This window comes from Pleurodeles waltl, chromosome 5 (assembly GCF_031143425.1).
Source record: "Pleurodeles waltl isolate 20211129_DDA chromosome 5, aPleWal1.hap1.20221129, whole genome shotgun sequence".
Classification (NCBI taxonomy): Eukaryota; Metazoa; Chordata; class Amphibia; order Caudata; family Salamandridae; genus Pleurodeles; species Pleurodeles waltl.
In genome coordinates this window covers 779,098,020-779,125,920 of record NC_090444.1, presented here as the reverse complement: position 1 = coordinate 779,125,920, position 27,901 = coordinate 779,098,020, and the positions used below count along the sequence as shown (strand labels likewise).

At 45.5% G+C, this 27,901-nt stretch overlaps 1 protein-coding gene across 43 annotated transcripts in view; it reads left to right on the top strand.

Moving 5' to 3' along the window:
• The window catches only part of TRDN (triadin), a 1,868,677-nt gene that overhangs the window by 1,517,292 nt on the left and 323,484 nt on the right, over positions 1-27,901 (top strand). For all 43 annotated transcript variants that reach the window (XM_069234794.1, XM_069234791.1, XM_069234779.1 and 40 more), the window contains one exon: positions 6,247-6,294. In XM_069234794.1, the coding sequence (XP_069090895.1) occupies positions 6,247-6,294 (48 nt within the window). The remainder of the gene's footprint in view (positions 1-6,246; positions 6,295-27,901) is intronic.

Sequence of the window (27,901 nt, the reverse complement as noted above, 5' to 3'; positions counted from 1 at the left end):
CCCCCCTGATACATCCCTATCCATACCTTGCACCACAGTGGAAGCTTCTCTCCCTTTTACCACTAAATTACCTTTATTGCTTCTGGCTATTTTGCTCCCTGACAAAATTTCTTTGTTCTTTTCCTTCACCCCTCCGTCATTGGGATCATCCTTAGCACTCAAAATCCCCAAACTTCTTGATGCAATCATCCTGTTACCTACTGCTACAGATACCAAATGCACAACTCTTGTATTTAAACGTACCCTCCCCACACCAGACCCCCTTTCGTTCTCACCTTTCAGAATAGATCTGCTAGCAGGTACCCTGTTGTCCTTCTCACCTCTCCGATTCGCTGGACTGTCGTGGAGGGCAAATCCTGCAAAACACCAAGGCTCCTCTCTTTGTTAATACACATTAGCCCCTTTACTTGCTGCACCCCTTTTCCAACCGTCTCCTCCCCAAACTCACAAATTTTCCCTTCCTCCATCTCTTGATCATCATCATAATCCAAAGTCTTGTCATGTAGTGTGAGCCCTGCATCCACTAAAACAGCGCTCCTGCTGGTCTTTGGCATCTCAACAAAGCGCCTGTGTCCTGAATCCACAGATTCACCATGCCACACCTGCGTAGTTGGGTCATTTGCTCTGGATCCCACTCTCTCTTGCCTGGTGTCTCAAAAGTGCCCAGACCTTTACCGGTGTCTCCACTCTTGATGTCCTTTTCATGGCTGCCTTCTGCCTGGCCATTCCCCCGGAGCCGTGAAGCCCCAAGGCATTCTCCCACCCTAAAACCATCTCAGCCACCTCAGGCTGTGAATCACTATGTAATCTCTCTGCAAACAAACTCTGACCTTCCACGTGCACTTATCGCACTCCAATCAGGCTCTCCTTGCTTGCGCCCAACTGCCTAAACACCTGATGCTCAGGTCCCAAAATCAACTCAACAAGCGCTATGCTGTCTTCATCCACTTGTCATCTCTGTAATTTCTTAACCATTGGGCTTACCCACCTAGGCAATATCTGTAGTTCAGGGTGAGAAACTACCTCAAATTGCGGGACCTGCTGAGTTTCAAAAGCACCTGCCTTTGCGCTACCTCCTTGTGGCACATCATCAGCCTCCGAGTCCGATATGACAATGAGCTCGATAATATCTATGCGGGCGGCCTTCTTTGATGCCTTTAACCAGGGTCTTTTCTCTAATGAGTCTGGCATACCCAATTCCTTTCCTGACTCGCCCACAAGTCCCTCTTCTATTTCGATGCCCGGATCATAGTGTGCATGCGTGCCAATGAAATGAGCCTCCAATCGGTGTACTGTTTGCATCGCACTTTTACCCTGCAAACCTCTACCTCTACCACCCACTGTCTGCCTCCCTGACATTCCCGTGGGGCACGGCAATTGCAGCCCCCACGTGAAACAACCCGCTCTTTCGCCGCTGGGATTCCTTCACCCTCCTCACCAGTATGCTCAGGTGAGCCCCGCGCCCGCCAGCCCGACACACTTTTCTGTTTATATTGTTTTCTGCTGCACACAGGCAAAGCACATGCCACCGCAGCCGCAACATCGTCTGCAGATGCTCTCTTGGGCGTCTTTAAGCCCACCCAAGCCTTTTCTAAAACCACAGCCTGCAGCAAATCCTCCCTACCTTCCTCCAATATATCTTTTCATGCTTCGACAACTTTATTACCCTGTGCCATTATCAAATCTGAAATTCCACATAAAGTCAAACCAGAAAAGACAAATCAAAATTCTCAGGCCAACCTCACTAATAAGCTGGGAAAAACCATGCCCTGACACCTTGGGACAACGGCCAAAACACGCCACCCACACCCTTCCCTTACTATATATAGCCTCCCCGAGGCCTCATTCTACTCAAAACTACAACCAATCACTGTACCCTGCATGGTGGATTGCCCAGTATGTCCGGGGGAGACCGGAAAGCCCTCGCTCCCCCAAAACCCTTATTTTACAGCGTGTGCTTCCCTTTATGTGAGCTATAAATGTTATTTCAAGGGCATCCTCCTGCCTGTGATCCTCTTCACAGGTAGGCGTATGGTGCTGTATGGTACCCTCATTCATATTTAACAAAATAATGGTTGTGCATTACCTTTTTTTCAAATTTTCATCATTTCCACTATGACGAGGAAAGAGCAGTGTGTTTAATGTTAAAAATGCAGACTTTTTGAGGAGAGGAAGTGGAGATGTTTTGAGACGTGATGGGCCGCTACATTGCAGTTTTTCCAACATTTTCCTCTATTCTTCTACTTATGGAATGCGTGCATTTTACATACAGTTGTGAAACCCTTTTTGCAGCCATCAGCTTTGAGGCGGGGTTTGTAAATTAAAAAAAAAAAAAATGAAAGGCAGCAGTGCAGCGCTCTCCATGCACGTGAGAGGAGCTTGGCTTAGCTTCCAGTGGCTCACACAGCATCACTCAGTCTAAAGCCCACTATTGATCTCTACCACTGCTTCCAAGTAAACAGACATCACACTTCATATGGAGTCCCTCTATAAAGATAACGAACCTTGCATCTGAGGCTTGACTTTAAGGCCAAGGGGACAGATAAGTGCAGTGCATGAGTCATTTAAAAATACTTTTTTTTACAATGTAGCTCTTGGTGCTGTACGTTGTGTGACAGTAAAAGAATGAAAAATCTGCAGAGTACCCTGGGGTCTCAAACGTGAATTGCACTGCAGAAAACGACATAGTTGCTACAGACTGTATAAAGAGCAATAAGCAGAGGATACAGAAAAAGACCAATGGATGGGACATTGACAAGTAGGCTGCTGCAACAGGAGGGCAGTTGCCTCAGTTTACTGCGATCTGGAATAAAGGTGTGAAACTCACTGGGGAACAGCCAGGTGACTAATTATAAAGATGTTTACAAACAAAAACAATCCCTCCATTGCTTGGAGGCTCTTCTGCAATGGCCCCTTTGCACATATGGAATGTGTCCCTTCAACGCCAAGAAACCCGCATCACAGCACTATACCGCAGTTTTCTATAAATGTCATATGTACATATCATCTGCTCATGGGGAATAGCCACATTACACAAATTTAGGGGCATATTTGCAAGCCACGTGGACCACCTTAGCACCGACATAGCATTTTTTTTACGCTAAGGTGCAGCAAAAGTGGCTTTTCTGATGCACCATATTTACAAAGTGGCGCAATGCTTGCATTGCAACACTTCGCGAACCCTTCCACCACATTATGCCTGTGTCAGGCATAATGTATGGAAGGAGGGCATTCCGGCGTTGGGAGGCCCGAAAAATGGTGTAAGTGAAATTTACAATATTTCACTGCCTCACTGTTTACATCATTTTTAGCACCTGCTCAATGCAGGCATTAAAATGATGCACCCATTATATTCAACGGGCCTCCTTGTGCTTTGCTGCACTAGTGTCAAAAATGTTTACACTAGTGCAACAAAGCATAACAATAGCGTCACAAATTTTGATGTTATTGCTCTAACAATCTCCATGGAACAACATATTGTAAATAAGGCGCAACCATGGTGTCATAAAGTGGCAGTAGGAGACGCAAGAAAATTGGTGCATCATCCATGATGCACCACTTTCTTGTCAATATGCCCTATTGTGCGTTACAATTACAGATGAAACAGGCAGCATTAAAAAAGGGGACAAAATTCCTGCATGACGATCACACGTCTGTTAATTACAATATGTGTGTGCGTCACTGATTTTAACATGGTGTGATTTGTGTATTCTTTTTAAATGTCTGACACACCAGAAGCTTATGTCAAAGCAAGTTAAAATAAACTTGTTCCATAACGCAGGAGCATTGTTCCAACAGTAACCTCTTTTTCACTCTATATCAAAAATACATTCTTCCATTTAAGACTACCGAGTCAATACTTTCCTCTCTTGTGGCTTCCTTTCAAGACTCACTTGCCTATCACTGTGCTTTCATCTTGACTGCACTATTGCAAAGCCATCCTCACCCAGCTTCCAAAAAGTGATCTAATCAAACTTCCAAAAAATGATTTAATTGTTAAAAAATTATGCTGTAAATGTCCAACTCAGGCACCACAATCATATGTTTCTTCTCCTTATGACCATACATTGCATTCCTATCAAAGAAATGCCCTTGTTTATACCATTGTACTTTCTTGAAATTATAACTCAGCAGGAGCTATGGTCATCTAACTACAACTTTCTCACCTCACAGCCATATTAATGAATACAATTTGTCAGCAGATATCCTTATTTGAGCGGTTCCACAGTGTGGAACAACCTGACTACGCACTTGCGACTTGAAAAAACTCCGTAAAATTTAGAAGAGGTCTGAAGACTCAACTCTTCTGCCTGGCCTTTCAGCAGAACGTGATCTCTGCCCTGCACTTTTGAGGCTATCATTGGCACTTCAGTCTGGTCGAAAGCTTAAGACCAGGCCCACTGAGTGATTATACTAAGGCTGATACATGCTTTTCTCGATTCTTCACAAAGATCTACTGTCATATCTGCAGTAGTTTCTATGAGAACTGCGTGCACGCATGAGTACAGCTGTTTTCTGTATTATCTATGAGGTCTGTTCTTGTGATTGCCATCATCGTGTCCTCCCACTCAAAGTATTCTACTTTGTGTAATTGTTCAATTTAATGAGCATAATGTCAGAGTTTGTACTTTAAATTAACACAGAACTGGCTTTTAGTGCAGACGTGAGAAGAGCTTGACCTCATCCTGTTAGTAATAGGAGTTCGAAATGATCATTAGTTAGGAGTCTGTTGGCCAGTACGTGTCTGAGACTCTGGATTAGGAAACAAACAACATGGTACCTGGTAATATAGCTGAGTGAGTTGCGTGCTTGCTTATTTCATTTAGGTGTAACCTGTACATTACAGGTTCAAATTTGGGCTGGAGATGTTCATATACTGTTTTAAAAGTTGCTGAAATATGTTGTTATGAGTTGGTTAATAACACCTAAAGGTTAGTATGTGGGCATGGTTATATTGAAAAATGGGTGTGATCACGTATAAAATATTGTGGGGATAACGGGGCCAACGGCTCCCTAAGACATAGAGAGAACATCTGGGGGGGGGTGATTAATTACTACAAAGGACCCAGACAACTTAGGCCTTTGTGTATTAACACATTTCCCAATAGACACAGAGGGGCATATTTATACTCCGTTTGCGCCGGAATTGCGTCGTTTTTTTTGACGCAATTCCGACGCAAAACGAACTCCATATTTATACTTTGGCGTTAGACGCGTCTAGCGCCAAAGTCCATGGAGTTAGCGTCATTTTTTAGCGTGGACACCTACTTTGCGTTAATTATATGCAAGGTAGGCGTTCCTGTCTAAAAAATCGATTCCGAGGCATGTGCGTCGGATTTATACTCCCGGGCAAAATTCACGCCCGGGAGTGGGCGGGTCAAACAAAATGACGTACGGCCGCTTTTGCGCTGTTTTTTAGCGCCTGCAAAAGGCAGGCGTTAAGGGACCTGTGGGCTCTGAAGGAGCCCAGAGGTGCCCTCCCATGCCCCCAGGGACACCCCCTGTCACCCTTGCCCACCCCAGGAGGACACCCAAGGCTGGAGGGACCCATCCCAGGGACATTAAGGTAAGTTCAGGTAAGTGTTTTTTTTAATTGTTTTTTATGGCATAGTGGGGCCTGATTTGTGCCCCCCTACATGCCACTATGCCCAATGACCATGCCCAGGGGACAGAAGTCCCCTGGGCATGGCCATTGGGCAAGGGGGCATGACTCCTGTCTTTGCTAAGACAGGAGTCATTTCTATGGGGGTTGGGAGTGAAAGAAAATGGCGCAAATCGGGTTGAGGCGAAAAAATTGCCTCAACCTGACTTGCCCCATTTCTTGACGCCCAAGCCCCATATCCCCCTACGCCGGCGTTGCTTGGTGTACGTTGTTTTTTTTAACGCACACCAGACGGCGCCGGCAGCTAACGCCGGCTAACGTCATTGAATAAATACGGCGCCCGCATGGCGCTTCAGAATGGCGTTAGCCGGCGCTAATTTTTTTGACCCAAAACTGCGTTAGCGCAGTTTTGCGTCAAAAAGTATAAATATGGGCCAGAGTGGCACAAAGCCTATGATATGCCAAGCCCTGTTTTTTTTTTCAAAGCTGTAAAATGGCATTTTACGTGGAGCTAAGTTCTAACATCGGCCTAGGGAGTCTTGCATGCATCTTGAGGGTTACCTAGCCTTAAGACCTTAAACAATGCTTTCTAATCAATGATGTTCACATTTCTGACAAACCTATGATTTTTGTTTTTGTTGTAGACCAAGAAACGCAGAAGCAGAAAATAAATATTAAACCTACGAAACAAGGTAGGTCTTTTTTCATTTTGCAGCACAATCTCCTTTTTTGATTGAGGTTTTAATTCATCAGAGTCCAAGTGAACATACTGGTTAATCTCTCTTACCAAGCAGAGGAAGATAGAGTTTATTACATTTTCTGAGCCTGATCTCATACTTCCTGCAATTTTTGTTATCATTGTAAAATACATTTTGTTCAGTTTCTGATGTGCATTCCTCTCTAGTGAGAGATTGCTAGATCTGGCATCCTTGGAGTGGCTTCCACCCTAGCCTTTTGCCTTCAACCCTCCAGTTTGCTGACTTTGTTTTTGCTTCCTTTAGCATTCTGCACACTTCACAACTGTTTACTAGTGCTACAGTCTTTGCGCTCTTTCCTTAAAACATGGTAGAATTGGCTTACACCCAACTGCCATATTTAATTTATTTGTAAATCCCTAATAAAGTGGCACTACCTATGCCCAGGCTCGTGAATTAAATGCTGCTAGAAGGCCTACAGCACTGATTGTGCCACCCACTTAAGTAGTACTTTGAACATGTCTTGAGCATGCCATTGCAGCCCTAAACAGCAATTGTGACCTAGAAAAATAAACCTTTTGCCAAGCCCAAACCGTGACTTTATATATATCTACGTCACCACTAAGGGAGGCCCTGGACAGTACAGAGGGCAGAGTGCAATGTATTTAAAAAGTCAGACATGTACTTTTCAGTTTTACATGTCCTGGTTGTACTGCAAGGCCTACCTCTCCCATAGGAGAAAGTTGGAGTTACCTTATTGCATTTAATAAGCTGTAACTTGTGTCTGGTGTCTTTGGAATTGTAATGTCCTAACTTATGGTAAAGTTGGATTTTAAATGCAATTTTTAAAAAGGCCACTTTTAAACCGTTGGCAATTTCCTGCCTTAGCCATTTGGTGCCTGTAGCCTGTCTCTGGGCCACATGACTGGGTGTAACTGACATTTGAGCTTTGTGTGACATCTGCATACAATAAGGAGCTTAGGTGTGCCTGGGTGTGCCATCACTGGCAGGATGGGAGAAAGGAGCTGGTCACAACCCCTCTTACACTTGAATAGGCTGTGTCTTGCCTTCTCACAAAGGACTGCATACCCTCTGTATTTAGTCTGTAGCCAGGGCAAGGAAGACAGGGCACCTGTGCACTTCACAGGCAACACTCTAGAACCTTTCCCACTTCAAAGGCAGAAGGCAGAACTAGGTGGACCTCACGTACCAACTCTTCAGTACACATCTGGACCTGTGGATATTCTGCCAGGGAGAAGGGATGTTGTGTTCCTGGATTGCTGCTCTGAAGGACCCTTTGCCTGCTGTGCTGACCAGCTGCCTGCTGCCCTCTTTCCCGGGGGAAAAGGACTGGACCTGCATCTGTTGAACCCAGGATCACATAGTGATTCCAAGGGTTTTTTGGCCGGGCTCCTGATGAGAGCCTCATAAACAGAAGGCTCCAACAATCTTGAGCCCATCACCTGGACTCTGCAATTTGTGAGTCCTAGCTTTCCAGGTGGTGCAACCTCAGTCCTGGTCCCTTAAAAGTGGGACTTAAGGTGCTCTTCCAGCCCATCTGTGGAACCAACAGAACCTACATGTTTCCAAGGTGTGGTGTATCTCCAGTGCATCACCTTTGTTGTTCAACACATAGCCTTCAGAACAGATGCACTGCCCCTGATGCCAGGGTTCTTCTTGTGCAAGGACTCCGCATCAATCTGCAGCCCGCATCAGTACAGCTGCCTTGTAAGCTTTACCGACAAAGACCCTTTGTCGTTAAAGCCACAAATTCCTCTTCGACCGCAGCTTTGATGACAACGTAGGTTCTCATATCGCAGCCTCCCAGCTAGCCTTGACTGTGCAATGCATCGTCGAGGCCTGAGTTTGCATTGCAAGCCCTCACCATTGGGATACTCGGCAATGATGCAGTGCCTCACATTGCAGCTTCACTGCTCCTCAGAACCAACAAACCTCCTCGCTGCATGATGCATCCTCGGTGCAGGACCTCATAATGCTCTGCAAACCAGAAACTGAGATACTCTTGTCCAGTGGGCCAACTCTCATTTGCTGTCAGCCTGACCTTGTGACTTTGTCCCATTCCAGTTACCCAGATATCCACAGTTTGGTATTTTTGGCACTCTTTTTTAGTGAAATCTTTAAACTTGCATATCGTTGGTACTGCTGATTGGATTTTTGTTGATTTGGTATTGTTTTATTTATTTAAAAAATACTCTATGTCTCTACTCTGGTGTGGGAATCCTTTTTGTGTGGTGTTTTCACTTTATTAGTGTTTGAAGTGTTGCACAAATACTTTACATATTGCCTCTTAGTTAAGACTGATTGCTTTGTGCCAAGCTACCAGAGGGTTAAGCACAAGTTCATTTAGCCTTGCCTTGTGCCTCACCCTCACAAGGGTGTTGGTTGCTGCTTGACCAGGGTTCACACCGCAGTCAATTGACAATCCGATTTCTTACCGAGATCATCAAAGAAATGTAGAAATATGGAATGGTTGGACTTAAAGCAAGTTCATTTTACGGCAAAATGATTGGGTACTTGCATAATCATTGTCTCTCTGAGAGGGATCAATTAATCTAGAATGCGTATTCACTGCTCCTAGGAAGCACAAATACCCCAACACTAAAATGGGACACTGTTGTGAATGGGTTCTGTCCATTTACTCAGTCAGGATTTTTTGCTTTTGATCACCTGTTTTTTGGACCTTCACTTCTTGAGTCTTGTGGTAATTTTTGTTAAATGGGACTGAGTGTGTTTACCACCAGTGTCTGACTTTTTCAATAAGGCTGCTGCAGGTCAACTAGGGTAAAAGTATAGGCCTTGTTACACATGAACACGTGCGCACAAGTGTGTACACTACATGTGAAAAACTACTGTTGTGCGTAGTCTTTTAGCTGCACACAGGTAACCTGCCTGTAGCAGTTTTAACCTGTAAACTTGACAGGTGCAGTGATGTCTCTCTTTTTGTTGTGGAAAGCAGGCATGCTTGTGGCCCCCTCTCTTGGATGATGATGGCCCCTCCACAGCCCTGGTTGCAGCAGCTGAAAGAAGCCCTGCTGGGCCAACTACTTGCTGATGGCCAAGGAAGACACTGGAGGCAAAGGAGGGGGCCATTGCGCTCCTCAGTATAAGTGTTCTGCCTCTTGCTCTCCTAGGCCGGGAATGGGGGGATGACAGCCGGCACACTGCAGCCCACCGGTGAGGACATGGGTGTGAAAGTGAGCATGACGGGTCCCACACCTCAGCACAAGAGTGAACTACATGCCCTGTATTGAAGCACTGGGAGTCCTGAGTGAAAATGGGGCACCCATCAAAGAAAGTCAAACACAAAACAACTCATGATGCACACTTCCACAACTAGAATAAAAGCACTGGGTAAGTCTGCTCAGTCATTTTGCATTCACTGCTCCAGCAATGCCCCCAAGGGGCCTGTTTAGCAATCAGTGAGCTAGTGCTGCTTCCAAAATGAGCAAGGACACCATCAATGTATCAGTCATTCTGTCTGGGGGCTGCAGATGCTCCCTAAAGGTTGCCTTATGCTTCAGGGCATTTAGAAAACCTAACCCTCAGAGAAGTGCTACTGGTTTTAAAGCTTTCCAGGAACTGGAGTTTGACGCTTTTCAACTTGGTGCTTCAGGAACATCTAGTAGTTAGTGCTATGGATACATATTGTATGGTCTGAGTGTGTAGAGGAAATACTCTGAAGTGTTATACTCACATTCTGCCCAACTAATAACCCAATTTCCTACTAACATACGTTCAAACTAACTAATAACTTGTAAATGTAGTGTATGTTTGACATTGGCATTAGGGGCCTTACTATGGTTAAACTTTTTATCATAATTGTAAAACCCTTTTCATGCAATTCCTCAATGCATTTTGGTCTAATTGGGGCTTGTCCGAGAATGCAGCAGAACAGCGAGATTTGTCTAATTCAGCTTTATAGTAAAATACCACAGTGCCTATATAATAGCTGTATTTATGTGCGGTTTTCTTTCACCATAAGTGCTAAGTGCCTTTTCCTAGAAAGCAGCCCCACGCCATATTTACAAAGTGGTGTATTGCATGATTTGGGCCACTTTGTAACCCTTTGCGCTACATTATGCCTGTGACAGGCATAATATCTACAATAGGGCATTCCCCCGTTAGGGGGGGGGGGCAAAACAATTGTGCAATTGTGCAAGGAAACCTAACAGATGTTTTTGGACACTTTTAACGCCTGTTCAGAGCAGGCATTAAAAGGGGGCACACCATTGTTTACAATGGGCACCTATGTACTCTGCAGAGTAGAGCAAAGATGTAGGTGCTAGTCCTGCAGAGTACATTAGTAGCATCATAACAATGATGCTATTGTCCCCTACCCTACGCCATGGTGGGCAGTTTTTTAAATACGGCACACACATGATGGCAGTAGGGGAGCGATAAAGAGTGCAAGAAAAAAACTTTTTTTAAATATGCCCCTTTGACTCTCCATCCAAAGCAGCTGTTTTTCTTTAGATGTTGATTTTGGGATTACCATAATTTAGTTGTTTTTTCACTTTTGCTCTTTGTTCGGCGAAATTTTAATTGGTGGATCTGCCTAAAAGCACAAACCTCCATCACTCTAACAAAGAGTACCCCCAAAGTGATGTAACTTTAAAAAACAAATGAAGGATTAAAGATTAACAGGAATTCGAAAATGTTAATAAAAACACTGGGGGAAAATAAAATAATTCAATTGTATATTTCTCGATTGCAACGTTTATTCGGCATCTTTAGTTATTTGGCAAGATGTTTCTTTGAACTTGCATGATATCAATTTCATAGCCATAATTAGGTTTCATCTTCATTCTGTATGCAGTGATTGGGAATTCATATTTTCTCAGTGTTTTTCCTGAAGTCTTTAAATAATGTGGACCTCGACAGCTGTGATTCTGGCTCCTAGACACCTTATACCTTCCAGACATGACTGCTTCATGAGCCTTTCTTTAAAACTTGAAAACAACTCTAGCTTTTCCACTATAGAAAGTTCGCAAATCTGCTGAACAGTGCGAACAAACAGAGAATTCTGAATAAATCTTAAATTCCAAATGTGAGTCTTCAGCAAAAGGTTTTATCAGTCACTTCAGGACCAAACTTATTGCAGAAATAAGAATATTCAGCATGTATCACATATTTCTCTAAAACTCAGATTGGGGAAGAGGCAGGAAAGTCATTCACTTCACTTCACTTCCAGAATTATATTCGGATGCAAGTATGCGTCCGTAGAAGTACACAATCCAAGCTAAAACATAATGTAAAGCAATGTGCATTAACAAACGTATTAAAAAGTTAAAAAATAGATGTTCACAATAAATAAAATACAAGAACAGCGGGACCCATACATAGGAACATATGAAACCAGAAAATCAGTACATCACCCAAAGCGCATTGTGCTTCGTGACTGCACAGCGGCTCTCAGAAAACAGCTGACAGGAAAACAGCACTTATCGTCTATCAACTGTAGGAGGAAATAGAAAGCTGAACATCACTGCCTAAAGTTCAGAAATCGCAAAAATGGAATTAAAAACTGTTTAGTATTATTTTTTATAAAGTTAATAAAAGGGGCTATAATGTATAATTAATTGCCTGGATCTACCATCACAAGGACATACACAAGAGCCAAGCTTTTTTGCTAGCCCAGTGGAAAACAAAATAAGTACTTGATGCTGTCTGCCCTGAAGTAAAATAATATACGTCTCTCCCAACGCCTGCAAGCACTAAACAAATATTTGGTTGGCATTCTGTTGAGACTCAGATGCAAATAATCCGCAACAGAAAGCTTTACAGCTTCTGCAGTAGGCTGTGGGAACATGCGTAATTAACTATTAATGTGTTCACCTATTTTTTGTTTAAACTTCCACTGGAGCGCAACTCTATAAAAGCATGCAACAGCGCGATCATTTGAAATGTTTTTTCCTCATATGATAGCCAAGGTGTACTAAGGCCCTTATCACATGCTAAACCATCCATGATGATATCTCTATTAAGGGCTGCCTCCTCAGTTCTCCAAATAGATAGCCACAGGAGTAAAGGACGAGCTCTAATATCATCTTCTGTATAAGAGAGACCCAACTCCTTGTGACAAATGAAATGAGGACAGAGAGAACTATCCTGCAGAAGCGATTTTCCTCCACTTGTAAAACTTCACAATGAGTAATACCCTATAGCTTGGCTCCATATGTTGTGACAGGGGAGCACTGAGTCGCATATATTTGCAAAAGAGTTGAGTGTGCCCCTCCCCCCCTCAAGGGGGATGGGGTAGTGTCAAAAGTGAGCCAACTGCCTGGAATAGTTTCAACCTGTGCTATGTTAGGTACCTAAGAGTCGACTGAATAAAAGATAACCCCAAGATACAAAGAAGTGCTGGTTCTTTCTAGGCATTTTACACCAACAACAAGAGTATGGATCCAGTTGCGCTAAGGGCCTGGGGCTATAATATATGACTCAGAAAAATTAGTTTAAAGACCAAGGTCAGCCATAAATTTAATAAAAGCAGACGCCAACAGAAGCTAGGCTTTTTGGGTATGAGCAATCAGCACGGCGTCATCTGCATACAGCAGGGTGGGAACTGAGACTCCTTCACCTGAGGGATGTCTGGAGTAATAGTTGTTATAGAACTAAGTTAATTAATATATATTATAAACAATAAGGGCGCCAACACACAGTCTTGACGCAACCCAGGAGATTCTGATCTCATTAAACACTTCCCCATTAGGCCCAGACCTTATTCTGGCCTTCATAGTCTCATGGAGGGAGGCTGAAAAGTGCACAAGTTCTTCATCCATTCCCCTGGAAAGGAGGAGTCAACAGAGCTTCAAGCGATTCACACAATCAAATGCCGCAATCAGATCCATAAATGCAAGATACAGTAGTATTTGCTTGACTACAGCATACTTTCCAACATTACAATTTAAATTCATGTATTGCACTATTGTGTCTATGCAACCTTTGAAGTCATACTGTCAGGTATGCAAAATAGCATTATTTGAGCCCCATTCCTTAATTATATTATAAATAACACCAAATATTTTGACATATGTATCAATGAATGAAACTGGATGTTTGCAACTAGACTGGGACCGATCACCTTTTTTAATTATTGGAACATTAGCAAAGGTAGTCCATGAACTCAGAACTGGGGAATCTACAGGATTGTTAAATACATTAGTCAATAACGGAGTCCAGAGTTCAATGTTACACTTGATAAAATCCATGGGAGGGAAATATCCTGAACAACTAGGTCTAAACTACTACTTGCCTGAACCACTACTGCTAAACAACTAAAACGTCTCTACAGCTAAGTACCGAACAACTACTGTCTAAACAACAATTGTGCCTGAATAACAATTGCCTGAACAACTAATTTTAAGGTGAGGTTTTCTTTTTGGTTTTTATGGTTTATTAGTTGTTTAGAAAATAAATATATATATATTAGTTGTTCAGGCAATGGGGGACGCGGGACGCGCTGTCATCTTGCCTGACTTGCTTCACCTGGGCCGAGCGCCGGAACCAAAGGGCAGGAGCCCTTTAAATTCCTTCATTGCGCTCCCGCTCGCGGGGACGCGGGACGCGCTGTCATCTTGCCTGACTTGCTTCACCTGGGCCGAGCGCCGGAACCAAAGGGCAGGAGCCCTTTAAATTCCTTCATTGCGCTCCCGCTCGCGGGGACGCGGGACGCGCTGTCATCTTGCCTGACTTGCTTCACCTGGGCCGAGCGCCGGAACCAAAGGGCAGGAGCCCTTTAAATTCCTTCATTGCGCTCCCGCTCGCGGGACGCGCGCGGACGCGCCCGGGCCAAGGGCGGGCCCGTCCGTGCCCGTCAGAGGCCGAAGGAGGCCGGGCTGGGCCTCCCCTCTTGGCCCTAAGGCAAGCTAACTGCCCCTTCTGTATAGGGAAGCTTCCCAAACTTCCTTATATCGTAACATAGCATCATTCTCCAATGGGGAAGCGTAAAGCAAAAGACAGCCCGACTTTAGGCTCTGGCAAATCCAAAATACCTAAAACCAATAAGGCTACGTTACCCCACACTAGCTGCGTTGCCAAGGAAATAGATGATTTAATAGAAGAGGTAGAACAGATCTTAAGCAACAAGGAGAGGCCTAAACGAAAGGGCCTAAAATCTGGCACGCTTATTCCATTTTTAACATCCAGTTCACACACTGTTGCCAATTCACAATCTGTCGCCTTACCTCATCAGCCATCCCAACAGTCGTTGGCTTGTCAAGTCCCCACTGCCCTTCCAACATCTTATTCTGATTCAGAAGCACCTAAAGTCTACACACCACACCCTACAATTTCATGCTCCAATCGTTTTTCTCCCCTGGCATCCATTGACCTGGCCAACCAGCAATCAGCCTCCCCAACTTCGCCATGTTGTGCTCCTCTACAAAATGATCTGTTCACACTGGTGTGTAGCCTTAAGACTGAAGTTGGCGAGTTGAGATCATCATTGCTTGAAATCACCACCCTTCTTAAAAACAAACACTCTTCCCCCATCAGCGAGCCTAAGCTAAACCTTTTGCCAATCAGGCATCCATCTGCAAAAGGCGTCTTACCAAATGGGCCCCTTCTGCCACTAGTTTGCGCAGCGGGTCCCACAGTAGACCAGGGTCCCGCAAAACAGCCTACGCCCTCTTTTGGTAGATCTACTCCCCTCATACCCAATGTTCCCTTTAAATGGGACATTACCAAAGCTTCACTTCACAACCACAAACCAATCAACAATAATTATATATATATGTGCAATGTTCCACCCTTGCCTCCAAACGTGAGAGAAGACAAAGCCTCATTAGCAAATAAGGTCTTGCACTGGGTGAGACATGTCAGGGGCTGTGGCTCAATCATCCATGATGACATTGTATCTGTCGAACGATCTAATGGTTCCCCTGGTCTCTTTGGTCCCAGTGACTTTATAACACTTAGCCTTAAAAGTCCCCATTTGGTAGCCGGCCTTTTGGAAATGGAAGAACGGACCACAAGTAGGAAGCCTTCAGCAATCATTCTTTCAGCTAACTGTCCCACTGCCAGCCATATGTGTCCGAACCATCCCATTAGATCAGCTAATTTGGTCCTGAACCACTCTACAACTATTCAAGACTCAAGACCAATAGGCCACCATGCTCAGAGAGATCCACTACCTGATTTGGCCTCTATGACCTGTTCCGTTCCCGCTTCAAGGACCCATTCAACACAGGATCGTGGGGCTACTTCGGACATCGCCTGACTATGTCTCACCAACTCTTGCTCAGCTACAGTAGCTATGAATTTTCCATCTAATCCACCTAGCCCGGGTTTTCTTCTTCCACTGGATTCACAACCTGGATCTATTAATAAAGCCATAAATTCATCTAAAGGGAACCCTGTTGCCAGCTACGTTCAAGCTGATACTACCACAAACTTAAGCATCTCTAGCGCCCAGGACACAGCAAAACTCTTGTCCTGGAATGTGGCCGGCATTAATAGCAAACTTGTTGACACTGAGTGGGGGGCATTTGTTGGAAATTTTAATGTCTGCATGTTCCAGGAAACATGGGCAACACACTGCACATACAAACAAGGGTATAGCTCTTTCTTCAAACCTGCCAAGCCATCCTCAGCTGGCAGGGCGGCAGGGGGTCTAACCACATGGGTAAAATCTACAGAGGGGAGATGTATAAAGGAGATATATGTGGATTCTCATGATATTTTAGCTGTTGCCATCCATTCAGCCTCAGGCTCTCCTGTCCTTTGTGTAAACATTTATAATAGGCCGGGACCCTCTAATCACCGCTCTCCCACTATTGAGATATTGAATACCTTAATCTCAGACCTCCGTCTCAAATATCATATTATAATAGCTGGTGACTTTAATGTTCTACTTGAACTTAATGCAGATTACATAGAGGTCATGCAGCCTGAAGATAGTGTATGGAATATCCCTTCTCCCGTAATTTCTCATCTCATCCAGCAAAACTCACATAAACCATGTGTTAGGGCCACACAGATATTGGATCTTATGATATCCCATGGCCTTCGTTTGGGCAATGGCCGCTTCCCAGCAGACATTCCGGCTAGATCAACCTTCTTCAGGGGTTCATACAGCAATAAATTGGATTACATCTTTTTCGATTTAAGAGCTTGGCACTACATTTTAGATCTAGAGGTGGGCACTCCCCATACTAGCGATCATGCTCCCCTCCAGATCACATATAAGAGACCTCTCCTAGCAGGGGTTGTGCTTCCCCCTATCTCCTCTACTGTTATGGAGCTGTCTAGTAATAGGCGTACAGTTAGGTGGGACTCTTTTGTGCAATCAAACAAGCTTCAAGGAAATTTGCGTGCCTTAACTTCTTCCCACCAGTTATTTGATATTAATCTCATTCTGGCTCCACCAGAAGTAATGCCTCCTCATCTGGACCTCTTTGCTACCTTGAAAGAGTTGTTTACTAAACGTCCTAGGCCACTGACTATTTCCTGTATTTAACCACATACCAAATGGTTTAACAAGAGGTGTAGGGAGGCCAAAAACACTTTGGCCATTGCGCTAAGGACTAAGGATAGATCGGGTATTATCAATGCTAGACGCCATTATGCCTCTATTTGTAATAAAAGCAAACTCGAGTATGAAGAGGGGCTATGGAGCAATCTACTCGAGGCAGCTACCGTCCACGACTCCAAACGGTTCTGGCTTTTAGTTTCCTGCGGTGATCAGAACCATGCACCTCACCTGGAGTCCCATATCCCTCCTGATATTTGGCTCTCCCATTTTAAGGAATTGTATGGCCCTTCTCTGGCTAGCTATATCCCTGACATAACCCCGAGGGAGCTAATAACTTTTGACGAGCCCACGTCCTTTTTGCCTCCTTTTTCATTGAACGAAACAGTGTCGGCCATTGCAGCCCAGAAAGCGGCGAAAGCCCCCGGGCTGGATGGGATCCCCTCTGATATGTTTAAAGTGGACCAGAGTACCTGGGGCCCATATATCAACAGGCTTTCTAACGCCATCTTGATTACCAGAACTTATCCTGACTCATGGAAAGAGGCAATTATAGTGCCCATCCACAAGAAAGGAGAGAGGAACAATCCGGGCAATTATAGACCTATCAGCCTCCTCGACAACCTCCAAAAAATGTTCTGTTATCAGTTGTTGAGCAGGCTGAACAAGTGGTTAGTTGAAAACCAAATCTTAGATCACCTTCAAGCGGGCTTCAGAGGGAAAATTAGCACAATAGATCAGGTATTTCGTTTTACTTCTATCAAATGGAAAGTTGTTGATGTTGACTCAGGCCACCTACATGTAGCATTTGTAGACCTAAAATCGGCCTTTGATCTAGTTCCCCGCCACAAACTGTGGGAAGTTTTGTCTAAAACAGGTGTCCCGTGCCCTATCTTAAACATTATCAGAGATCACTACACTGGCAACTATGGAAGAATCAGATGGGGCCACAAGGCGAATTAACAGAAAAATTCCTTACTGCTCGAGGTGTAAGGCAAGGTTGTGTGCTTGCCCCCACCTTATTCCTACTTTTCATAAATGCATGCATCCCTTATCTCATGGAGTGCTCCAACGACTCTCCTAAATTAGGTGGGCAGAAGTTCCCCTGCCTTCTATTTGCCGACGACACCCTGCTGGTATCTCAAACAGCCACAGGCCTCTCAACCCTGCTCTCAAGATTTATGGACTTTTGCAATGAATATGGCCTTGAAATTAACCGATCCAAAACCAAGTGCATGGTGTTTGGCGATAGGAAAGGCAGAATGCGACGACCTATTTATTTAGAGGGTGCCGCGCTGGAAAGAGTCAGTGACTTTGATTATTTAGGTCTGAAATTAGAAGACTCGCACAAGTGGCAGTGTCACATTCAGAAGGCAACCTTACGATTGCAACAGCGAGCGAGTGGCATTGTAAGATTCGCAGCTAGATCCCCCAGCTTTGCCATGACGCCCGCTGTAAAAATCTATAAATTACAAGCAAGAGGGGGAGCAATTTACGGAGCTGAATTGTGGGGACACTGTGGCTTAGATGACTTGACAAAAGTGGAAAACTCTTTCTTAAGGTCATTGCTAAGAGTTCCTTCCAGCACCCCACTGCTTCCAATACGAATGGACCTAAATCGTTGTATTGGATTCGTTTATGGTCATCAGATTCTCTCGTCCACTATAGATGTGCGCTAGTCACCTTGATGGCCAATAACACCAGCTCCAAAATCAAGTGGTGTGCATATGTAGAACGGACCCTCTCGCTACTTGGCTTGGGGTCTTATTGGAAGGATCCATCATCCATTCCAAAGAATGCAACCCAGACATTAAAGGATGCATTTTGGCTCCACGTTCAACTTTCACAACTGTCTGCTGTCTCGCCATCATCCATGACGGGAAATTTCTTACATTTTAAATGCCACTATGAATTTGCCCAATATATGGATATAGTATCTTCTCCGTTTGCTCGTGCATTATACATCAGATTCAGGGTGGGCTCCCTTCCTTTGCGTTCCCTCACATATAAATGGTCTAATTTTAGTTGTTCCTCTAAGATGTGTCCGATGGGCTGTGCTAGAGAAGAATCAGTAACTCATATTCTCCTTCAATGCCCCGCATACCGTAAACAAAGAGCCCGTTGGATCATTCCTTTATGTAGGATAATGGGTTTTAAAAATTGCTTGCTAGCTCTGAGAATACTGAAATCTGACTCATCTGTTTTAGTGGTTTGTTGTCTGGCAAAATATTTAGACTCAATCTGGCGTATCAGATTGAACACGCTCAAAAAAGCAGAGGGAAATTTAATAACGAATGTGGGGAGCAGCAATTGATGAATCTATTATTGTATGCACCTACTATCTTAATTGGTCTAGATGTATTCCCCATCTGCTGTTCTTATCTCGTCTAGTTTTTAGATATTTTTACATTTTTAAATAGAATTGTCTTTTTTATCCGATATGTTTTGCCAGGCTTATATTTTGACCTCTTAACATCAACAATGTCCTTTTAAGTAAAATTATAAGGTGCGATTTTACAGTAGGGAAATGCTTATGTTCAAATACTTTTCACTTTTTTTTATTTTTTTATTTTTTTATTTTCCCTTTTAACTATTTGTGACTAAAATTGTTTATTATGTAGTTTGTTGTTCCTTTTTTAATTGTGATGTGCTTTTATGGTATTTATATTTACCGAAATAAAGCTAATGATGATGATGACATATGTCAAAAGTGGTAATTAAATAACTTTCAACATCATCCTCTGCATACACCGGTTCCTTGTCATCTGGTAATCTGGGAAGGAAATCTGCCCTAGGATTACTTTTACATAAAATAAGTCATAATACAACATCATATTGTAACAGCTTAGTTGTTAATCTGGCTCTACTTGGAGTAGCATTCTTAGCATTATTTCCATTGAAAACATACATCAATGGCTTGCTAATCCACACATAGCAATTACATTTTTCAATGCTAAAATCACACCAGAAGTTATTTTTCAATAGCAGAATAGTGCAATTCTGCATCTCAGAGGACGCTAATTGCAAACAAATGGTCACCTCTTCAAACTCAGATTTTTGTCTGAGTACCACTCTTGAGCCATATTTACTAGCATTTACCATTAAGACTGGTGTCATATGACTCGAGTGCTATGGCATTTGTAATTTCCAATTTTACAGACTCAAAAGTTTCTTGACAGACGTCTTGACACATAAGTGAGACTGATTTTTTTTAATATGTGAGAAAGATGTTTCATTTAGCCAGCATAATCAAGAAGGGATTGCGAATAAAACTTGCACAGACCAACTGATGAGCATAATTCATCCTTATCTTTAGGAACTGGGAAATCCACCACTGCTTACACTACACCAGGTCTTGTCATTATTCCATCTCAGGAAATGCCAGAAACCAAAATGTATATTTTTTCCAAAAACCTCAATTGTGTACTTTTCATATTTACCAAAACATTGTCTTGGAAAATGACAACACCATCAATATCCCCTAGAAAATGTAACATAATCCTATGAAGACATATGCCGCATATCCGATACATGAATTGAATGCAGTAAAACGTCAGTTTTCACAAACCACCCCACCCAGTTTACTCAATAAATCACTATTATATGGAAGGGTATGGGAGTCAACCCAAATCTTTTTATTCAAACTGCATAATTCCACAAATACTCTATTGTCACCATTCCGCTTGCAGGCTACCACTAAGGGTGAAAACCATAATGATGATTCAACAGGCTGGACTGCAGCCTTATTTAACAACAGTTTTATTTGAAAATCACTCCTTAGACTAAACGGAAGTGTTCACACTTTGTGCTTGATTGATGTGTCTCACTCTAGCTTTAATTTTATGTTTGACCCCTTTCCTCATAGCCAGGGTATCAGGGAAAACAAAAGGAAATTCCAATAACAAACACTTTTTGATCTTTGAAAACCTGATCCTTAATTCCAGGTTTCAGCACCGTACCAAACAATATAAGTGCGTCCTCAATAAATTGTTCCAAAACAGTTTTTTCTACATTTGTAGGAAACAGGGGATCTGCCCAGAGGAAACAACTTTCTACTGTCCCATTTTCTCAGAAAAGATCTGAAATGATCATGGTGATCCTCACTTCGGAATTCACCACCAGATGTAAACATTTACCTCCAACTTTAATGTCAACACGAGTGTCAACACCCATTACAGGTTCACCTCTTGCAAAACCAGGCTCTGAAACAACCAAAACTGTATCCTGAAAGTCATGTATAAGTTGTCCATCTGAACTAACTTTGTCAGACTAACCACCACACGTGCAACTGTTGTAGACGTACTGTGAGCACTTTAACAAACCTTGGCAAAATGCCCAATCTTTGAACAAATTCTGCAGGTAATATTTGTAGATGAACATGGTTTTCCCCCTTTCACATGAGGTAAATTCCCACACCTAAAGAAGATGGAATGTAATTTCAAACAATTCCTTTTAGTGATTTGGGTTCCTTCTGAGGATTCTGAATATTGCCTCGTATTACAGCTACCACATTTTTGTGCGAGTTACTTAACTCCTCAGTAGAGGCATTGGAAAGGTCAATACTTTTTGCTACTCTAATGAACCCCTCTAGAAAAGGAGTTCCCACGGTCTGTCATTTCTGTAGTATATTTTTGTCATAACAGTGCCCAATAACCTCATCTCTAATTAGTTAATCATTAAAATTTTCAAAATTTCATTTTGAACTCAACTTTGAATGGCACCTACCAATGTGTCCACATTGTTACCCCGGTGACCATGACCTTTTGAACAATTTGTGGTGCAAATCAATCAACCTAGGTTGAATGTCAAATCGTAAACATTGTGCGCTTGTGCGATGTGCTCGTCAACGCCAGAGGAGAGGAATGTCAAGCACAGCGTGCAGTAAGGAGGCTGTGCTAGATCTCCATGTCCCGTACCCCGAGCCTGCTGTGGGCCAGGAAGCAGGTGCCAGCGCCTAGGGAGTGGATCAGCGAGGCCACTTCGGCCATCTTGGTGAACTGTGTCTGCCACCTGAGCCTTCAAACCCAGAAGCCCAGAAGCCCTGGTGCAGCAGCTCAGCAGTGCAACAGGACCAGCCCGACCCACCAGCAAGCCACTCTGTCACAGCTGGACCAGGCTGTCTGGGCCAAAGAGGACCCACGAGGGCCTAAAAACACAGTAGGGTTGGGAAATCCCCTCCATACTATTCATCTGACTCCCCTCTCCCTGAAGCCAAGACAGGGAAGGTCCTGAGGCTCCAGGCAGAGCAGAAGGGTAGTGCGGGGGTGCTGTCTGGTGCTGGTTTGCATTGAAAAAAGAGCGGTGCTTTGGTCTAAGCCCCACTGGCCAGGTTGAGCCCCATGGGCCATGGAAGCGGCCTGACCAGGCTTGGGTGCAGCGTGAGGCCTGGGTGTGCTCCTCCTCTCCTCCTGCTCTTGCTGGTCATTTAGGAGCAACCACTGGAGAAAGCCCCTTCATAATCCCCCTACTCTATACAACAAGGCGTGCTTGTGCCCTCAATCCACTTTTGAAGCCATCAAACACGTTAGGCAGCGGTGAGGTGGCCTCCAATGGATTACCCTTAAGATACCAGGAAAGAGGCCCCAGTTTTAAAAGGGGGGGGACATTTGCAACACATTTTGGGAGCAATCACTGGAGAAGACCTCCACAACCCTTATACTCCACACAAAAAGGTGTGTTTGTGCCCCTATATCATTTATACCCATCACACAGGTTAGGGGGAGGTGAGGCAGAATCTGATGATCACCCTCAAGACAGAGAGAGAGGTCCCAGTTTTAAGGATGGAGGTGACACTCGCCGCAAACCCCAAACTAGCCTAATGTGTTGCAGGAGTGGGTCCACAAGAACCCCACAGAACTATTCAGATGAGAAAACAGGCAGAGTGGCAACCTGGGAGGGGCAAATCAAAATTGAACGGCAAGCAAAAAGTGCAAAATATCAAGACACACGACACAAGACATGGACAGCGGGGCCTGAATGCGCACCCAAAAGCTGCCTCAGGAAATGGCAAGGCCTTAAGCACATTTTATTCTGGGACTTGGAACCTATCACTCAGGATCTCCATCCATAGGAGACCTGAAGTAATGGCCAGAAATAAGGCACCAAAGGTAGAAGTAAGGGCAAAGGCAGAGAAAGTGGCAGGAATAAGCCCTCTAGCCAAGTCATCCAAAAGCGAAGAGGAAAGAAAATACACATGCCCAAAACTAGGAGACGTCAGTGGTATAATCTCAATAATTGAGCTAATTTGACCTCACTAGATCTGTCAGCAATACCACATACGAGGATGTTGGCAGATAACACAAGATTTGAGCAAGCGGTGACCCTCCCCTACAGCCCAGCTCACTGCAGGAAATCAATTACCACCCAGTTCCACCATGAATACCATGAATATGAAGGTGGTGATGAAATAATGGTGGGAAACCCTCCGGGACATGACACAACCAGAGGCCTCAATACAAGAGGTGCTCTTTACGAGTCAGATGGTATTGCTGGCCATGCATCAGGCCCAGAGGTATCTGATTTCTTACAAATTCCCCCTAGTCTACCCACAATTCTAGCTTTCCTACATGCAGGACAACCTGCTATGGTCCATTAACGTCTCCCTGACAGCAGCCACAAATGCCTCAACATGACAATCACAAATACTCAAAATACAGATGGAAACTTTACAAGTAATGGCTCTCACCATGGCGGATATGACAAAAACAATGCACACAATCAATGAGATCAACAAAAGAGAGAGCACAACACCAGACTGCCTAAGCCCTGACATCATGGCCAAATTGTTGCTCCCATCTGACCTTGCCACATTGGTCACCGAATTGAAAGTCATAAATAACAAGAACTTTGGCCCATACCAACCAGGGAAAACCACAGGAGGCTCACATAAGACAGAAACATTGTTCATTCCAAAACAGAGATTCATCCAAAACCCCTAAGATCCACACAAACGGAGACAGCAGAGGAGGTCTTGACCCAAAATGCTTCACACAGTTCCACCAACGAATTAAGACAGGAACCCAATACAGGCAAGGTAGCACTGCATAGTGCTGAGGAGGGGGCTTTTCCCCCACAACACCATAATGTACCAGGATATTGAAGAAATGACTTAAATGAAAAAACAGACTTTGAAAGTGGGCTCCCTGAAAGCCCGCAACAAAGTTGCAGTAAGAAAACTCCACTCGCCAACAACTATCAGACCAACCAAACCCCGATACCCAATATTTCAAATGGGACTGAGACACTCAGGTGGTCATTATGACATTGACAGTGAGTGATAAAGTGGCGGAAATACCGCCGGCCTGTGACCATGGTGTTGAGAACTCCCATACACAGCCAATGTACTACACCATCTGCCAGGGTGTTAACACCATGCATACCGGCGGTCGCCATCAACAGCCAGGCAGAAGACAAAGTACCGCCCACCATATCACAACACAGTACACCATCATGATTTCCAGGGCGGAACCAATGCCATCAAAAGTCTGGCGGAAAAAAGACTGCACAGAAGACTAAAGACTCACTTTCAGAGACACAGAGAAGGACAAAGTCGCAATGGAACCAGATCTGCAAGTCTTCCCAAAGCTCTTCTATGCCATGCTCCTCCTGGAACACCAACGCTGACGAAGATGACAATGGTGAGTACAGCCGCCTAGCACACAAGGGAGGGAGGAAAAGGAGAGTGACACACACACGCACAACACAGCCAATCACACACACACCATACACACACCCAGTTGCAGATGAAAAACAATGGCACACGACATACGGCATAATACTGCAAGGACAACAAGAAGGCAGTAATGAGAATGTATAGAAAAGGAAACAGCCACCAAATGAACCAATTGGATAAAAAAGAGATATGTACAATGTCCATAAAGGGCCAATGCCCAGTCCAAAGTACTAAGGGCCCATTGTCCACAGGGCACAGTCCAAGGCCCAACTTGTTTCCTGACATCATCCACACAGAACTCTGCAGGGGCATCAGTTTGCAAGTGGGCAGGCACCTTAGGGGGGTACCTCAGCCCGAAGTCGGTAACATCCCCACTGGTTCTGGAGGGGGGTCCATGCCCATTTCAAATGTGCTGGTGGAGTGCAAGTTCACAGTCTCTCAGGTGGCTGACTTGCCCACTGGTTCTGGAGGGGGCTCCATGTCCATTTCTCTGTGCTGTGGAGTGCAAGGTCACAGTCTCCCATGTGGGTGACTTGCCCACTTGTTCTGTAGGGGGCTCCATGCCCATTATCCTTTGCTTGGGAGTGCAAGGTCACAGTCTTTCAGGTGGGTGACTTGCCCACTGGTTCTGGAGGGGGCTCATGCCCATTTTTCTGTGCTGTGGAGTGCAAGGTCACAGTCTCTCAGGTGGGTGACCTGTCCACTGGTTCTGGAAGGGGCTCCATGCCCATTTCTCTGTGCTGGGAGTGCAAGGTCACAGTCTCTCAGGTGGGTGACTTGCCCACTGGTTCTCGAGGGGGCTCTATGCCCATTATCCTTTGCTGGGGAGTGCAAGGTCAGTGTCTCTCAGCAGTCCCAGGAGGCTGGCCTACATGCCCTTTGCTAGAGGTGAGGGCTGCACTGTTTCATCAGGTGAAGGTGCAGCCTCTGCAGGAGGAGTGGGCTGTACTGCCTCAGCTGGAGATGAGGGCTCCATGACCACTGGTGGTGGTGGTGTCACCCTGCCAGCCTCTGCTGAAGGTGAGGGCTGCACTGTGTCAGCAGGTGAAGGTGCCTCCTGGGCAACCTCTGCTGGAGGTGAGGGCTACACTGAGTCAGCAGGTGAAGGTGCAGCCTCTGCCAGAGGAGTGGGCTGCACTGCCTCAGATGGGGGTGAAGGTTTCGTGACCACTGGTGGTGGTGTCACCCTGCCAGCCTCTGCTGGAGGTGAGGGCTGGACTTTGTCAGCAGGTGAAGGTGCCTCCTGGGCAGCCTCTGCTGGAGTGAGGGCTGCACTGTGTCAGCAGGTGAAGGTGCAGCCTCTGCCAGAGGAGTGGGCTGAACTACCTCAGCTGGAGGTGAGGACTCCATGACCACTGGTGGTGGTGTCACTCTGCCACCCTCTGCTTGAGTTGAGGGCTCCTTCCCCTTCATGGCAGGAGTCGAGGGCTTCTTCCCCTTCATGGCAGGAGTCGAGGGCTCCTTCCCCTTCATGGCAGGAGTCGAGGGCTTCTTCCCCTTCAAGGCAGGAGTTGAGAGTTTCTTCCCCTTCCTGGCAGGAGTCAAGGGCTCCTTCCCCTTCATGGCAGGAGTTAAGGTCTTCTTCCCCTTCATGGCAGAGGGTGTGGGATCCTTGCCCTTCCTGGCTTGTAGAGCGGGATCCTTCACTGTCTTGCCTTCACGACTAGAAGGTGCCTCCACTGTCCATGTGGACTGTTTGGCTGAGGTGCTGGGCTGGGTCATTGGGACCCTGCTCTTACAGGCAGGACAGGGCGAGGGGGAGGGAAGAGGTCAAGCTAGACAAGGAAAAGCTTCTTAGGGATGGTGGGGCAGAAAGCGGGAGGAGAGATGGGAGTGGAGGTTGATGGAGTGGTTGTTGGAGGTGTATGTCTGCTGGACTTGGGTGCAGGTGCATGGGCTGTGTCATGTGTGAGGTGGATGGCTGTTGGGTGTCAGAGTGCTTGTGTTTCTGTCCTTTAGGAGGGGGGACAGACAGGGTGGGAGAGGACACAGGGGGTGCATGCATGGATGTTGTGGAGGTGTCTGCTAGTGAGGTGTGTGTGCTTAATGTGGTGATGCTGGTGGTGGATGTTGATGCAGTGCATGCAGGTGTGAGTGTGGACGTGACTATGAGGGAGGAGGAGGTAGAGGACGAGGAGGAGGGGGAGACAGTGGAGGCAGTGGATGTGGTTGTGTCTGCAACTGTCTGGTGTTTGCTTGAGTGCTTGTGGGCTGAAGTGTGGTGCATGTGTCTGACTGTGCCACTTTTTTGTGATGTCTTGTGTGCTTGCTCGTCTGTATGTGTGCATGGAATGGGTTGGGGTTGAGGAGACTGGGGCTAAGAAGTGGTAGTTGAAGGGGGAATGGTAGGAACAGGGACAATGGCTGCCTTCAGAGAGGAGGCCAGAGCCTGAACCGATCTCTGTTGGGCCGCCAATGCACTGTGGATGCCCTCCAGGAAGGCATTGGATTGCTACATCTGGGATGCCAGCCGCCTGGATAGCATTCACAATGGTTGACTGCCCTACAGAGATGGATCTCAGGAGGTCAATAGCCTCCTCACTTGGGGCAGCAGAGCTCACTGGGGTAGGACCTGAGGTACCTGGGGCAAAGGAGATGCCCACCCTCCTGGGTGAGCAGACACGGAAACTCGCTGAGGGGCTACTGGGAGGGCTGTGCTGGTACAGGGGGTGGCGGCTGTACCTGCAGCTGGGGTGGACACAGAGGTGTCCGCCACCACCAGGGAGTCTGTGTTGTCAGCTCCTGTCTCCTCCGTGGTGCTCCCCTCGCTCTCCATCCCACTGGTTCCCTTGGCGTCAGTGGACTCTGCCTCCTGAGTCCTGTGGGATGCAGCTCCCTCTGTCGCCGGTGCTCCTGCTCTTCCATATGATGAAGCTAATGGACACATGGACAGGATGACAGAAGAAAAAAGGGGGGGAGAGAGAGAAAGGGATCACTGGGTCAATTACTGCACCAACACCACAGAAGGCATACATAGAATCGTCACACACTGGGTTCAGGATTGAGCACTATGCATTGCACTGCCAAATAATTGGCTATATGCCACAGCAAGATCAGGGCCAACCACCACCAACTTCACCCCTCCAGGGACCCACTAAGCCCTGCCTCATATGGAATGCAACCAAGCTAGATTACCTTGTTTTCCCTTTCAACCATTACCCTTGAGCTGGATCATGCTGCAATGTCTGGCCTTGCATTAAGGGGCACCCACTAATTGTCACCCACCACCCAGATCCCATGCCACCCACAAATTATTGTTGTAACGGCCACTGTACTCACCCCCTTGTGGCTGCTGTGATGCCCTCAAGCGCCCATCCAGCTCTGGGTAGGCCTCCGCTAGTATGCGGGCCATCAGGGGGTCAGGTTCCAGTGGGTCCCCCTTCCTCGTTGGGAGGCCATCCCCAGTTGGGCCTCCACGATTTTCCATGCCCAGCTATCAG